At 40.1% G+C, this 17,334-nt stretch overlaps 1 protein-coding gene across 3 annotated transcripts in view; it reads right to left on the bottom strand.

Moving 5' to 3' along the window:
• Positions 1 to 414: 414 nt before the first annotated feature.
• Positions 415 to 17,334, bottom strand: part of FBLN1 (fibulin 1) — an 81,823-nt gene continuing 64,903 nt past the window's right edge. For all 3 annotated transcript variants that reach the window (XM_037388070.1, XM_037388073.1, XM_037388072.1), the window contains exon 17: positions 415 to 2,814. In XM_037388070.1, coding sequence (XP_037243967.1) covers positions 2,675 to 2,814 — 140 coding nt within the window. In that variant the 3' untranslated portion in view covers positions 415 to 2,674. The remainder of the gene's footprint in view (positions 2,815 to 17,334) is intronic.

Genomic DNA, 17,334 nt, shown 5'->3' with positions numbered 1-17,334 from the left:
GTGTGGTATCATTCTGTGTACAACTGAGCAGATCACTCTTAAAAAGCAGACTACTGAACACTCAGCAGTCTGTGCTTGTTCTTGTCGTTTTCTTCTAAATGCTCATTTACTTGTGATTCTGTTCCCCCACAATTAGAATGATTTGAACTTAGAACTAATCAATCTGTAGAGAGCACAGCAAAAGAAAAGCTCTCAAAGTGAGTGGATCTTGCTGTCAATTTCATAAGCACATTCTCCCACTTGAACAGCTTTAATGATTTGCCAAGAAAAATTGCAGTTTTACTTTGTCCCCCCTGCAACAAATGAAACATTATTGTCACAGGTTTGGATGAAAGAAATATTTAATATTTCCTATAATTACTAAATTATCTAGTTTTCCTGTACTGATCTATTAAAAGTCAAGACACGTCACAGTGACCATGGCACTAAGCACTCTTTAATTTATTATACACAAACCATGAAATAATCTACTGGATCAATGTTCTCATATGACATCAGGACTATTTAAAAAGCTGCTTGCAATTTTCAAAGATTACTTGGGACAATGTAGGAAAACAGTTTTCCAGGAAGTAGTGGTAATCATGCTGTATGCCATTTTTACCCAAAAATGCAGACAGAAGAAGGGGAGAGGTGTGTGTCTGTGGTGGTATGTAGTTTCTCCTTTACAGAAAGGAGAAGTTTGTGAATTAGTTTGTTCATCAGTTTGATCCTAAAATTAGATTTCTGCTGTCCCTAAGTTCTTTTCACTGCAACTAAATACCACTTACAGAGGAACTAAAGAATCAAAAATTACAGTCTAGAAAATCAGATGGAAACATTTTTTGTATTTTTGGTACTGAGGCTACTCACTTTTCCCACACTGGCAAGAAAAAGAACGTGATGATATCAGGAGAGTCTTTCATCCTCCTCTTCTTGGAGTCTGTTAGCGTAATAAAATGTTTTACTTTCCAGTCTAAATCAGACTTATATAGGCTACAAATTCCTGAAGTCAACAGTATCTCCTGTAATCTGGAGTTTTCCAAAATCTCCATCAGTTATTTGAATGATGGAAGGTCACCTGCTACAAATACATCTGCTTCACATCATTTTTCCACAGAAATATGGTAATTATTCATTGAAATTTTAAGGACTGTAGAGGAAGCCACTGACAGCACTGAACACTTTTTAAGCTGATGGGGCTTAAAACCAGGCTGTGGGGCTGGAATGCTCTGTGTGAGGGGAACAAATACCGTCATGAGGGTATCCTTTAGTCAAATTTTATTTATGAGAGTCTGTTATCATAAAATCTTAATTTAAGAAGTAAGGATGCTGCAGGCAAAGAAGTATCCCTGCCACAGAGAACAGAATGAAGACTTCTGTACATATACAGTAAAGTTGCTATGGTCTTTTGGACCATAAAGTTGCAATGGATCAGAGAGGATAATCTTTATTATTCCTATTCAAAGATCATACCTGTAAATGGAGAGATTCTCTTAAACTTCAGGGGCTTCTGTATAAAAGGAAGAGACAAATGCCTAGTGCCAATAATGACCAATGAAATGGGAATCTGTATATATATATATATATAACTGATTTGTTTACAAGAGATATATCACACAATTTTTCTGGCAAGCAGAAACCATAGCTTACTTCTTAGTATTTCCCATCTGTCTTACTTTATTTCCTCATATCTTAACAAACTGAAAATGGAGCTATTTATTTTCTGTTCTGTATTAAAAAAGATGCGTTAACTTTGATACCCAGATAACACATTAAACATTCATTTATTTGTGAGAGTTTCATTATATTATTACATATGCCTTGATTTGGTGCATAGGAAGTGTAAAGTTTAACATGCTGATTTTATTACCAATTTTAAGAAGTTGTGGAGCTTTACTCTATAATAGACAGGAGATATAGGTCTGAGTTTCCCATGTATTCCTGGGTACAGATGAGACTGGAATTTAAGCAATATGCCTTATCCTTGTAACAGGTTAATTTCAATGAGAGGTACTTGTTTAATTAGAACCAAACATAATCTTACAATCAAATAGTAAGTACAAAAAAAGGAGTAATTTTTTAATATGTGCAATAGCTTGTTAGCCTGTTATTGTTTCTAATTCCTTTTGCACTTCCTCTTGTAGCCATAGCTTTTTAAGTATCTAGGCTAAACTTTTCAGAAATTATTAGCAATTCTGGGCGCCTATTCAGAGTTAACCTATTGGGGCCCAAAAGCGAATGTTTAGCACTTTCTGTGATTCCTTCAAGGTAGTTAATATTAAGGCAAAATTACTAATCCTTACCAAACTTCTCCCATCCAAAGATACCAAATGTTCATCCCAGTGAACTCTGACATCTATTTCATTCCACATCCTCAGTCACTCTGGTTATCTGGCCAAGGAGCAATAGTTAAGGTCTGCCTAAACATTTAGAGAAGTTTTAAATTTCACTAGGTAGCTGGGCACTTTTACACGCTACTTATTTATACAGACTACATCAGGCTCATTTAATTTGCTCCACCCTATGTCTAATCAACATAATAGCTTGTTATTTGTCTTAAACTATAAACCAAATATTTCAAAATAAAACAACAAAAAAACCAGTATTGGGTTTTACAAACAAGTATATGACATAATAATTTGTGGTAATGATTTAGGTTGGAGCAGCTTGCTTGTCTGGGATTTTAAATGCTCTCTTAGAACCAGTACTCAGAGACAAAGATGTGAACATTGACGATGTTACGATGAGATACCACTCCACCCATGACGTAGTTCATCTCCAGTTTCAGGATGGCATGGAAAGGTCCAACAATGGGCCTCACTTGGCGAACTACACCTGTTGGGATAGAAATAGGAGAATCAGATGGGTTTGGATGAACTGCACTCCCCTTCATTTTTAGTATAGCTGATTGAAAGTTATTTTATCTATTGGTTCTATAAATAGCTTGCAAGAAAGCTTGCAAAATAAGAATAAAATATAACTTTTCAACCAAAATACATTGAAGAATATTTAGAAAGAACACTAAAATGCTAATGGTGGAAAAACTATATATGCTGAAATTACTAAATTATTTTTTTTTACCTTTTATTGAGAGACATAAATTCTGTAAGCAGTCTCTGACCCTGCTTTTTAAGCAGAACATCAGGAGACTTTCCTTAGGTAAACCAGCACACATTGCCCTGAGGAGTACATGAGGATGCACACCTGGGAATGCTGTGCAATTTCTGGTACCATGTTGAAATCTGATTTTCATTTGGAACAGTAGAAATTATTTGTAATGCAGTCAAATCAACACTTTCCCTATAAACATCAGACAACACTAATCTGTAAATTGTTAGCGTACCATATCATGGATGGACAACCCCACTGGAAGCAATGAGAATAAAAGCAGGGGAGTTTAAGGAGCAAAGGGGGACTATCACAGCATCTGTTCCTGTGTCATTCCTCACATGAATGCTGGCCATTCCATCACCAGCATCAGGGCTTGATAATGAGGAAGGAAGTGGCAAGGGAGAAGTGAGCCGTGTCATCCAGGGCTCTAGTCCTTTGGTTTGTTTTACATGGAGGAGCCCCAGTGCCAGGACACAGCAGGATGGGGACTGCTGGGGGCTGAGAGTGGTGGGGTCCTCAGACAGGGCAGGGCTTCTCCAGACAGACAGGACGGGGGGCAGCCAGGTTCAACCAAGGGCCCAAATCACCAGGCAAAGTCATGGTAATGATGCTGCACCGAAGTCCGACCGTGGAGTCAATGTGTAGGTCAATCAAAGACCTACAACTTGATGGAGCTGGAGACCACCCCTCTTTCAGCACTGCTCAGGCAGGGACTGAAGCTGAAATGGGGCTCCTGGACTCTGGGCGGGGTGTAGAAGAGGACCTCAGGGAGGCCCATTTGGGCCATGAGGTCTTATCGGTGCCTTGACATTAAGTGGCTAAACAGAATAGCATTACAGCTTCAGACCTACACAAAAGAAAGTCAACAGGAGCTTTGCCATTGACCCCGAAGGCTCAAGATTAGATCATAAACGTGTTCTCACTTTGTGGTTATTTTCTAGATCCGGTGTACAGAGCAGGGAGCTACCAAACAGCTCTCATTGGAAAGGATGTATCCAAAATGTCAAACTCATGTGAACCCAAGGTCATCCAGCAGGCACAGGGAATCTGGTGGAGACACCCCCCCTCAGACACCTCCTGCTGACAACTGACTTACCTAGCAGGGTGTTTGATTCAGAAGGAAATACACAATTTAAGAAAGGCTTATTTAGATGTATCCCTTCTGCATGCTGGGGGTTATGTTTCATGAGCCTGCAGCACACCAGCGCCTTCCCAGAGTCCCAGCCAAACTCCTATAGCAGTCCCCTACAAACACATCAGCTTGAAATCTTATAGGAGGGATATACATTTGCTTATGCAGGCTGTCAGCACCTTCTTCTAAGGCAGTGGTGACATTACAGTTTTGTCCTGTTTAAACACTAGTATCTTCATTATGCAGTGAAATTGCAAACTCTTCACCACATTCACTTTGCTTTCCATATTTAATACACTTTTAAAGCATCCTTCTTCCTACAATTTATATGTACATACATACATAAATACATACATACATAAATATATATGTGTGCTTATGTTATTAATTTTTTTTTAGTTCTCTGGGCTACTCTCCTGCCCCTTATAAAAATGACTGGGCTTGGCAGATGATATATTGAAAAGAAAAGCTGTGATAAAATCACCCTCTCTTTAGGGTAGCATTTAAAGCATTTTGCTAACAACACGTCACATCATTGCAGGCACTTTTTCAACTGACAACCACAGAAACAGGCAGCATTGGAATCACTCAGTGCTGGCAAGCTGTTTCACTGCTAGCAGCTCATGAAGTGATCACCAAGCCTCGGATGGCGAAGGTTGCTGTTTCCATTCAGCAGCCTTTTGTAGTGTTGTCTACACTTTATTGCTATACTCTACTACCCTCTAGTCTAGAAGTGGGATTGCAATTTGGTTTTTTTCTGATGTGACGCAATTCTACTCATGATGGCTTATGCCACAGTACGGCATCTACCCGTTCATTGTTGATGTAGCATTCAAAGCAATTAGTAACTTTCTCATTCTTGCTTGGATGCGTTCTGCTAATAGGCAGAAAAAATGGAACATTTACTTTTAAGGTGGAACAGGCAAACACACTGTGATCCACGTGGCAGTACTTTTCCACACAGTTCTCTTGCTGCAGATCTAAAATCAAACCTAATAACGGTCTGAAAAGCAAATGCTGCACATTCTAAGACAGCTATACTGAAGCAAGAAATGGAAGAAATGTACAAAGAAACACAATACTCTTGTTATATTTATTTATCCTGTTTGTTGTGCCAATGTCCTAGATGGTCCTGAAATGACCACCAGTGCAAAAGAACTATTTCCTTTCCTCCCCTATAAAATAAATAGGGTGATGCAGTCAGATGGGTTTGTGCTACAGCATGTGTAGGATTGTAGGATGCAATTGTTCTAAATGGGCAGAAGGGGGTGGGGGGTGTGTGTGGGGGACGGGGGCAGGAAGAGTAAGGAAAAAACCTTGAAATGTTCTACTAGACAAAAGCATATGACAGGTTTCCAGCTCTTGGCAGATTTACTCATTGAGAGCTTTCCAAAGTTTTTTGGTGAAAAGCGCTAAAATATAAAACCTGGCTATTGTTTTCCACCAAAATGAATGACAAATGTGAGTGGAAGCCATGCAATAGCGAAGCTGCTCAAAGCCTGAAACCTGGCTACACGCTTATCCAACTCCCAGTGATCGATCCTGTTGCAGTGGTCCTAGGATTTGTCTCAGAAATGCTGTTAAAGGCTACCCGCTACAATGTGTCACTGCCTTTTGATGCTACCTGTGTCTGATTCTCTAATGTCTTGCACCTTTCATGTCAGGTACATAGGAGATGCAGCTATTTCAAACTCCAACAAGGCCAGCAGTTCCATATCTAATAATTCTGGATGTTTTTAAGTGACATGAATTTATCAGTTACTGAAACATTTGCATAAACATGTTCCTTTTGGCAGACTAATGCTGGGTCCAGATTTGTGGTCTGGCATCCTTCAGCATTTAGAGCTGAATATTAAGTATAAAACCATACTTCATAGAAATAGGAAGGTTACAATTTTTAAATGTACTGAAAAATCAAAAAATGTAGAAATTAAGCAGTTGCTTTTGATCTCTTTTTTACCAGTCTAAATCAAAAAAAGCTGGATGGCGCCACTCAGATTTGACATAGGGATAACTGCAGACAGGAACCTGGTCCTGGACCACTGTAGCAGTGCACACTGTCCTGTGAGTCACACTATAGAATATCAGGAGAACAATGGTGGTGTTGCTCATTGAATGACCTTAAAACAGAGGGCTTTCAAATACCACCATCAGCTGGCCCTCTCTGCGACCAAAGCTGCAGACTCTACAGTTGGTAAATGTGGTCAGTTTATTTAAGCAAGTTCACCCAAATCTTTTTCCAACAAAGTTGGATTTCAGTTAGGTTAGCATTTTGCACAAAAAAAAACCCCACAGGAGAACATTTGTCTATATTAAACCAGGGTAAATCATTGATAATAAATAAACAAGGAGATCCGCACTTTTGCTGAATTCCACGTGCCAGGTAATCCTGAGCGTCTGGGTTGTCTTGCCTTACAGGCACCTCTGTGCAAGCAGGTGCTGTTACCCTCCAGTCTGATGTGCTGCTGTTGCTGTTTATACTCTTCAGTTCACAACCTGTGACCCAAACACAGACTCAACCTACAGAAAACCCTATGTGTCACAGGCCAGGCAGACTACTTTCCATCAGTTCACCTTTGTTTGGTTTTGCTTTTTTGTTAACTGAGCAGAGGTGTTATTACATGTCCCAAATCTGCCTGGGTATCTTCATGGTTTGCTGACCTCCTTTTAGAAAACAACAGTAAGACTTCTTTTTTTGCACACTTTGCCCTTATTGTAAACACGGTCTACACCCGTCCTTTTCATCTGCTATCTGTGTAAGCAAACAGCCCTGGCTTGAGAGGCAGTAAGTTTTTGGATGTCACAGTTATTTCTGCAGTGGTAAGTCTGACCATGGCCCAGAACTTTTAAAACTGTGTACTTAATACACAGAGATATACATTACATCATTATATAATATTTATATAATTACATAGTACATGTTATTATATATAATAATTATTATATTATAATTAGACATCATCATAATATATTGGTGATATATATTCAATATATTACAAGATATATTAATATCTTGTAATTCATACACAAGCGCTGTTCTCTTGCCCTGTTTCTTCTTCTTTCATGTTTCATATTTAAATTTTGTCTAACGTAAAAGTATGTCACCATGTGTAGTGAAGACATTAACCTAAATAATATATAACACTTATTTTGAAGTGAGAATATTGACAACAACCAACAGTCTTAGAGCCACGGTCACTGGATTACTGAGGCTTTGCTCACCAAAGAAGATGGAATAAGTAAGACAGCAAGGTTAATATTGTTAATCTTCCTAAGCTTTCAGCAGAATTTCTATTATTGTAATCAGATGCCACAGGTATTCCTTGGCTTGTCTATACCTCTTTAAGATATCATTACATTTCTCTGCTTTGAAATATGTGAGACCCTCAGGCAATTCACCTCTGTGTCTCGTTTCTGCTTGTATTTTTGCATTAGGCAGCCAATTTGCTAAGAAGCTGGATTTTGAACTTAGGAGACACACTGCTGTTTTGTTACCACATTAAACCACTCTGGATGACAAGTCCCCATGTTATAATGCATTAACATTCTGTCTCCAGAAATCCAGACTCCTGATCCTGACTCCCGTTCTATGCTCACTGCCCAGTATGCTGAAGGAGCATTTGCAAACTCTATAAAATACTTTTTAAAAAAGCACTTTTCTTCTTTTTTTCCCACTGTTAGCCACAAAATCTGCAGCAATTACACTTGTAATGAGTCTGGGTTACTGTGCTCCTTACACCTCTTGCTGAACACTGCATTTGCATTTTCTCTAGAGAAAGTTCCTCTAACAGGGCTCTCCATGGTTTACTGGAAAGCAAAGCAGAGCCAAAGAAGCTTATTTTCACCCTGCCACTAAAAAAGGCTGTTTTGCGTTGGTAGAGGAGATGCATTATGTTATGTTTTCAGTTCCAGAGATGAAGGTTGCAGGATTTCCCACAGGGAAATCCGGGAGTGATTCTCGTCTGTCGTCAAATATTTAAATCTGTACCATCGTAAGAACATAGTACAGATGTAAGCTGCATCCATTCCTCAAAAAGAGAGCTCCAGATAACCTAAACTTTTAAGGACCCCCACAAAACCAAGCTGAGAAGAGTTAGTGGAGCAGGCAAGAAATCAGAGGCTGAAGGGAAAGGCAACAGGGCCTGCTGATTACTGGGGAGCTGTATCTGATGACTGCTGGAAGAGGGGATGTGCTGAAGTAAACCTCCCCTTGCCTTACCTGCATGTGCATATGCAGGCATATATATCTGTGTATATATAAACAATCCAAACTACGGCCAAATGAAAAGTTGTTCTTCCAAATAACCTGTGGGCTATGCTCAATAAGATACACTAAACACAGTTATCAAAAAAGCGATCAATTCCCTCAACCACATTTCAAGCTTTGTGTTAAGTAACAGGGACAAGAGTTCTTCCCCTCTCACCACCTTCCCAGCTTTCCCCCCGTACACGGGGTTACAGCTGTATCGCTTCGTTCCGCTCATCACATGCCAAAGGATAGTGGCATGTGCTGACCAAACAAAATTACTACTTCTTTTTGCTTTGCACTCACAGCAAACACACAGTCTCCTTTCTGTGATTCTTCTCAGATGGCAAGTTAACAAAGAGACATGTGGCTTTTTACTGTCAGTTGAATCCAACAGTTTTGCCCTCTTCTTCATTAGTGCAGGACTTTACACTTGACAGTACAGGTGGGTACTAATTTAGACAGTTTTTTCTGGGAACAAACAATTTATTTAGGAAAAAATGCTGGTTTTTTACATTGTAATGTTTTTTATGTTTACAGTTTTTTACATTGTTTAATTGTATGATCTATGGTCAGCTAAAAACTGACCACAAACTGCCTAAACTTGGGGTGGATGGTGAGAAGTTACTGAGAGAGCATGAGGTGGTAAAAAGAACAACCTACTTTTCTGATTCATTAATCTATAGTTAACATATTAATCCTGTCCTAAACAGAACAAAACACATCTTTTTATTCATTCTGAGACCTATTTTAAATTAAACAATCTGTAAAATGGTATCTAAAATAACAAGAATGGGATATACATTTGAAATACCACAGGCAGACAAACAAGTCTGAGCATAGCTCATTGTTCACTTTTCCTTCAAAATAAGCACACAGTGCTATTGAATTATTTTTTTCATATTTGCATTCTGGCCATGAATTATTAAAATTAATTTTCACAAATCAGAAACTAATAGGACAACTGAGAATTAGTTTTCATTCACTCTACTGCAAGCGGAACTACTGACTGTACACACACAAAAAAGAATATTTCACATTAGTTAGAATTAACAGCAACTTGGTATATGAAATATGATATAAATTATCATGTGGAATACAGTTCCACAGGAATGTTAATAGAAGCTCCATTGTAAATTACAGTCACAGACAGCAAAGGGTCTAAGGGCTGAGGAAAGCTAAAGATTCTCCTAGGATCTTCCTGGAAATTCTTATACGTGATGCTGTTTCTTTGCCCCTGATAACACAGCCTGTTTCACTGGCTGCCTCGCTCTGAGGTCCCCAGGCAATTTCTAACCAAGTACACCCCAGCAAGGCAGGCAGGACAGCAGAGTCAAAAAGCTGAGCAGGGTACGAGGCTTAACAGTTGAGAGGCAGGAACACAGACCAGGGCTGAAAAATGCATAGCTTGTTCATGCAGAATGTATGACATTTCGGTAGCAATAGGCTCATTTCTATTCTTGATGAGATAAATAAAATCCCATGTGAGGAGCATAAGAGCCCAAGCAAATCAGAATTTCCCCTAAATGTCCTAATCCTTGGGCTATGGGTCTACAGGTCTGCTTGTAAGCAAAAGCTAAAGTCCATCACAAAATGTGCCCCCTTTGAAAAAAACACAGGAAGGACTGGCAAGTGAGTGTGCTATTACATAGTGAGAGTGAGTGCCATCTATTTTCAGATGGAACTTTTGGGATGAGCTGCTAGTGACACCTACAAGAGAGATTTCAATGACACAAAAAACACCTTATAATTTTTCCTCTAGCTATTTTCCTTGTGTTTTAAATGGATTCTTGGAACATGAAATGATTAATTTGGAAAAATTCAAGTACCAGAATGTGGTAAGAGCTGTGGAACTAGAGCCTAAATTCAACTGAAACTCAGGTAATTTATTGGGCTTTATATTAACTTCCAAATAATCACAGCCTATGTTCTGAAGACCTACATTTGGCTGTTCCTTGATCTCTGTTTACCCACAAAAAAAACACTCTGGTCCTTTTTACAGCCTTGTCAGAGATGAATAGTCCTAGCTGCCACAGTGCAACAATAACTACCCTTTTTAAAGCAATGGATCTTTGGGAATCACAAAAATAGCCTTCAAATAGTCTGCTAGTCTGTGTCAGGCCACGAGTATGTATGATTATATACAAAGGATGGACATAGGCTCTCCCCTAATATTAGCGATCTTCTTTGGTGCCATGTGGATGTTGCAGTAATGAAGCCGAGGGGTTATCACCTCAGCCTCCTGGAACCTAAAGGCATTGCACAGCTATTAAAGAAAAGTAGCCCAAAACACTGGCATGCTAGCAGTAATGTGTGGTGAACAACTTTTTGTAGGGGAAAAGCATGCTGAGTTTCCCTTAAGCAATACAAGAAGACCAATCTTCTCATGTTAATGCAAGATCCTGGACTATAATTCAGTAATTTCAAGTTTGCTTTTCTCCTCAAGGCCTCTTCCTTTATACTGCTGGCCAAGATTTTCAAAATTACGAATAAACATCTCAGATGCATCAGTGTTTCTTAAGAGCCTAGTCATAGTTTCAAAAGAGATGTTCAGGCAATTAGGAAGTTTAGGACCAGGGAAATGATCATTGCAGTGGCTATTTTAAAAGGTAAAGTTGATACAATCATTCCAGAAATGAACAAGAGAAAAAAAAAAAAAAAAAAGAAAAAAAAAAGCCATGAATAAATGCTTCCTTGGATCAAACCATAGACAATGAGTTGCAGGTTAGGCTTGAATACCAGACTATTCCAGTCTACAACATGTAAATACATATCTATAGCATGAAGCCAAAACTATATAGCCAAATTGGGTTTTGGCTCTGTAGCCCTCAACTCAAACTAGTCATGTTAAGATTTGCAATAAAAAAGTTATTTCTTTTTCAGTACTCATTACAAATATACAAAGTTCATCAACAAGGTTGAAAAATAATTCACATCCTGGTCACAAACAGAAAATATATATTTTAGGCTCTTTTATCAATTTTTTTCTGTAAAAAGCTTTGGGGCTTTGCATATGTTAAAGTTTAATTAAATTCCTTTCCCAAAGGCTGCTCTTTATTCCAAAATGTTATGTCAAAGTAATGATTCTTAATGTTTAAATTGCTCTGCCAGCATAGTTACTAGAGTACTTACTGACCTATACCATGCCAGGGGAGATGGGAAGTGAATAAACTGTTGGATAATTCCACAATGTATCCTAGCTTTGAAAAGATAGTCCTTCAAACATTGCACATTAGGGAATGTCTTACTACATTTGGTAGAGTGAAAGCTGCAAAGTTTCCCCTTTAGTAGCAATCCAGTCCTGTCATGTTTTCAACGTCATTGCAAACCAGTATCAGAACCACATAATAGTTGAGGCAGGAAGCACCTCCGAAGACCGTCTGTACAAGCCCTTGCTCAAAGCAGAGTCACCAAGAGCATGTTGGTCTGGGCTCTGTTCACTCTGGGTTTGAGCATCTCTAGGGATGGAGATTCTACAGCTCCAGGCAACATGTTCCAGTGTTCAACCACATTTAAATAAAGTTTTTTCATATGTTTAAATGGAATGGCTGGTATTTCAGTTTGTGCCCTTCGACTCTTGTCCTTTCCACACCGCTGAGAAGAGTCTGTCTCTGTCTTCTTTATTCTGTCCCATTAAATTGATCAGATTCCTTGAGCCTCCTCCAGGCTGAACAGTCCCAGCTCTCAGCCTCTCCTCAAATGACAGATGCTCCAGTACCTTAATCATCTTAATTGCCGTCTTCTCTCCACTCTGTCCACGTCGTTCTTACACCAGGAAGCCCAGAGCTGGACACAGCACTCAGTGGTGACCTCACCAGTGCTGGTAGAGGGGACGGATGACCCCCTTGAGCCTGCTGGCAACACTCTTCCTAATGCAGCCCACTGGCTGCTTTTGGCACAAGGGCATGTCATCAGTTCATGATCAACTTAGTATCCACCAGGATCCCCACGTCTTCCTCTGCAGAGCTGCCTTCCAGCTGGTAAGCCTCCAGTGTGTACTGGTACACAGGGTTATTGCTGCCCTGGGGCAGGACTCTGTATTTCCCTTTGCTGAACTTCATGAGGTTCCTGTCAGACCATTACTCCAGACAGCTGAGGTCCCTCTGAATGGCAGTACAACCCTTCAGTGTATCAGCCACTCAGCACAGTTCTGTTTCCTCTTCAAACCTGGTAAGGTGCACTCTATCCCATCATCCAGGCCATTAACGAAGAAACTGGGCCCAGTATCGATCCTCTAGATACACCACTGGTGACTGGCTGCCAGCTGTGCTTCTGTTCACAACGCTTGCAGCCTGGCAGTTCAGTGTTTTCAGTTTACCTCACAGTTCATTTACCAGGCTGCCTCTAAGGACATTAAGGAAAACGGGCGTTGAAAGCCTTACTACAGTCAAGATAAGCGACATCCGCTCTTCTCTCATCCACTAATCCAGTCACCTCTTTGCAGAAGGCTGAGAGGTTGGTCAGGCATGATTTCCCCATCATTAATCCTTGCTGACTACTCCCAGTCACCTCCTTGTCCTTAACATATTTGGAAATGGTTTCCAGGCAGATTTGCTCCATCACCTTCCCAGGGACTGATGTGAGGCTGACCAGCCTGTAGTTCCCTAGGTCCTCTCTCTTGGCCTTCCTGAAGAGTGCAGTGACATTTGCCTTCTCCCAGTCCATGGGAACTTCTGATCACAACCTTTCAAAGATAACTGAGAGTGGCCTTGCAATGACATTGGCTAGTTCCCTCAGTGCTTGTGGTGGCCCACCTCAGCTCCCATGAACTTGGGTATGTCCAGCTTGCTTAAATGTTCCCTAACCTGATCCTCCTCCCCCCAGGGTAAGTATTTCTTGCTCCAGAGCTTCCTGTTGCCCTGAGGGCCTCAGGACTCCTGAAGGCCAGTCTTATCAGTAAAGAATGAGACAGAGGCGGCACTGAATACTTCAGCTTTTTCCATGTCTTTTGACACCAGGTCTCCTGCCCCATTCAGAAGCAGGTCCACATTTTTCCCAGTCTTCCTTTTGCTGTTGATGTGCTTGTAGAAGCCCTTCTTTTTGCTCTTCACAGCAGTGGACTGCGCCTCCACAGGCAGTCTCACAGGCATTATGTTCCTCCAGTCCTCAGTTCATGACTGTGCCTAAAGGCACAATCTAGCTGTCAAACTGCAGGCATTTCCCAGACCACCAGATGTCTGATGACTTCAGAAAGTTAATGTACACCTTAGATTCTTCCATCTCTCAAAAGCTAAACAGTCATCTTCATTTTTTTTTCTCTCTTTTTTTTGTGCAAGCTATCTATATTTCTCTCAATTATTTGTGACAATAACAACACAGGCTCCTGCTATGTGGTGCTCTATAGTTTCTGATATAATCTGTTTTATTAATAAGTGGCTGCTCTTTGGAAAATGAAATATATCTTGGTAATCATCACTGCAGGCATCATATCATATACAGAAAAATAGCTCTGAAGATATCATTAATCCTTGAGCTGCCACACTTGACAAAAATAAATACGGTTAAAGGATTCAGAAAACTCATTAATCAAAATACAAGTAGTGAAATAGATTTCCTCTTGCTTTGAAGTATATTGCCCTCATAACGTTGTGAATTAGACCTTCGCTCAAGTTTGATGGCGAACACTTCACAAAGTAACAGATTTGGAGAATCAAGTTAAGAGTTGGATGTTAACAAGGTTTCTATGCTGACGGAAAACTGCTTCACAGCAGTGTGGCTGGCAATACATATCTTTGCTGAAGTACCTGGGGACAAGATTTTCAACATCATGACCTTTTCAAACATGAACCTCCCAGATCTTTATTCAAATTCCTAAGAAAATGGCCTAATTATCAACTTTTGAGCAACCAAGTGCTTATAAAAAAAAGTCAGTTTGGACACAAAAAAAATCTCACTTTCATAAGCTACATGACGTTTAGGGTGATTTCACTGTTGGTGTAAGCTGATCAAAAATAGTGGTCCTGCTATATCCTCCCCCCTTCTCTTGGATTAACAACTGAGAGAAAAGAACCAAAAATGTAGCTTGCTGCACAAGCACTAACACTGACAACAGGGAAAGGGCTGGAGCCTTTGTTCAGAGGTAGGTGGGAAAGGGGGAACTCCCTTTTGAGCACCAACAAAGCTCGAGGTCACTTAATACAACCCCAATGTTCCTGATTAGGGAACAGAAAGGCAATGGTGACTTAGGTGCTGTAACAGTGAGTATTGCACCACTGGCCTGAAGGGGACTCCTGATGCCTTGGGCCAGTTGGATTGCAGTGCTGACCACGGTGGGGTGGCATGTTATCTCAGGGAGAGACAAAAATGCCTGTGTCCCTGCAGCAATTCAGTAACCACGACCCAAAAGTGCAGCTCCAAGCTGTACTGTATCCTCCTCTGAGAGGTGTCATAGAGCAGGGGTGTAGGACAAGATGCCCCTCAGAAAAAAACAGCAGTGTAACGAGGTGGGCCTGCGCCTGCGACCATAAGCTACACTTATTGCTCAGATCCCTCCTGTGCTCAGAGGATCTATTGATCACTGTAATCATTTACAAGGCACATAAAGACAAAGCTCTCCTTTAAAGACTGTCCAAACAATTGTGTCTAAAACTCTCCAGGTACTTGTAGCCTTTGAAGTTTCAACCTAGGGTGCAAGTCTTAGTTTATATTTAGCTAAAACTGAATCTGCTTCTCTTTTTGCCTTTCCTTTCACCTCTAAAGAAAAAAAGAAAAAGGAAATTACAGCACAGGAATTACATTTCAGCATGAAAAAGGATCTTTCTGCCTTATTCAACAGATCAGAAATTTGGGATTCAATTTACTATAAATGTTACCCTTCAACCACTCAATGAAATTTAATTTTGTTAACACTTGGGCTTCTCTAGAAAGCTTTGATTGCTGAAATGCATCAAATAAAGAGGCAATAAAGAGGCCTCATGGTATTAATACAATTTTTGGCCAGAAACAAATGGTAAATATTTTCAAAGCTATTATCTGTCATGTTGGATCATATGGAGCCTTGGTATTACGAAAGAATTAAAAACAACCTTTGATTTTACTGAGGTTTGGCTAGTTTACAAATACTGTGATCTTTATTAAGGATACCAAATAACTTCAGAGAGATGTGCTCTTATCTTGGTTTGGCAAACTTGAAGTGCTTTCAGATCTCTGGTTTGCCTTCCAGCCAAACCTCGCAATGGGTTTTAATGTTGACAATGCTGCGAAATCACTCATGCCTAAAATGCAATAACTGTACTTGAAGTAGCCTCATTAAAAAATAGTTTCCACCATATATTTTTTAATCTTTCCTGTTCCACCTTTGAGAACGTGACATGCTTTATGCAGTGTAAAAATCACATATTACAAAAACAGGTGGGAAAACTTCAAGGCTGAATGTGCAAAACATGCAAAATCACATATGTCAGCCTCCTGATACTTTATTCCCACTATCTTTTTACAGGCGGTTTAGTGTCCATCGTGGTACACCATCACATACATGTTCTCTCTCCATTTAGTGAGAGTGGCTTAGTTTACCCTACCTGTCCCACAACCTCATTATTCCATTTCAGCCAAGCTTTGATACAGTAGCATATCCATGACACCTGGGCAATTAATTATTGTAACCCTAAGCATTTCTTGGCAAAAAGCTACATTATGGCACACAGCACGATATGGCTCTGTGATTCAATTTACCATGGAAGAAAAAGTACATAATCCTGAGAATTTGACATGAAAGCCTTTATATAGCTGCTCAGTCATCACCTAGAGGCGACAGCTCTGCTGGTATTGTTAGCAGAACTTCTGAAAAGGGAAGCTTTCTGAATCTTAATGTGTGTTAATCCCTGACCAAATTCTCAAAACAAGGCTGAAATAAGGGGTCACTTCACCACATTTGACCCCTTTAAAAATAAAAGTTAGGGTGGCTTTTTTGGGTTTTTTGTTTTTGTTTTTGTTTTCATTAAATTTTTTTAAGTAAGCTGTGCATCTTACTGGGAAAGATTTACGACATGCCTCGAGTCTCTTATCTTCTGTCTCTACTTTTATAGGGTGTGTAGACGCTACTGCAGGAATGATATGCTTGCTATCAACACACAAAGTCAGGAGTAGCAGCAGAAGCAGCTGAAACAGTTGCACAAATATTTCACACTTGGAGAGCCTCAGAAAAGCATGTCTCTGGCTACTCTAAACCAGGCAAAGCACCTCAGAAGGCTGAATTCACACAGACATTTCTCAGAGGAATTGCTATAGTACGGTTCTTGGTGTACTGGATTCCAAACCTGTCTTTATTTGTTCATATATGTAGTATCTCATCCCACTGTTTAAAATTAATACCAAAAATGCATGCTATGTAATCTGAACCAAGGACCTTTGCTGGTCCCCTTAGCTGTTCCCTGACTCAGTCCATTTCTTTCCTAAGTTGGCAGGTTTTATACTTCAAGTCACAGTTCACAAAACTTTGTCAAGGTTGCAGTGTGATTTATTTGTCTGCTGGCTTTATGGAAACTGTAACCAAAGGTGGTCTGTATGAATGTTTTTCTAATACGTTACACTTTCCTACCCGAGGGGTGAGATGAACATTGATCAAGGAGGAACGTTTGATTAACCAGATACTTGCAATGTGCTCAAGTGAAATTTGGCATTAGGAAGGTTGTTCCACTCGAGCACGAGACTCATTCTCACCAGAAAGGCACCTTCAGCATTTCTCGGATACAAAATGAAAATTCACCTTCTGCTCGAATTACTTGTTTGCCTCCAGAAGAGCTCTCCAGGCTGACATTTTTTCTGGAGGGGAGGGAGGGTGTTGAGAGATTTGACTACCGCACAGTGCAGTCATCAGCATCCCGAAAGGGCAGGTTCAGGCAATAAATCTAGGATCCCGTTTACCAAA

The sequence above is a fragment of the Falco rusticolus genome, chromosome 5 (genome assembly GCF_015220075.1).
Source record: "Falco rusticolus isolate bFalRus1 chromosome 5, bFalRus1.pri, whole genome shotgun sequence".
In the NCBI taxonomy this organism is placed as follows: domain Eukaryota; kingdom Metazoa; phylum Chordata; class Aves; order Falconiformes; family Falconidae; genus Falco; species Falco rusticolus.
The sequence above is the reverse complement of the archived record's forward strand: the minus strand, read 5'-3'. Positions and strand labels throughout refer to the sequence as shown.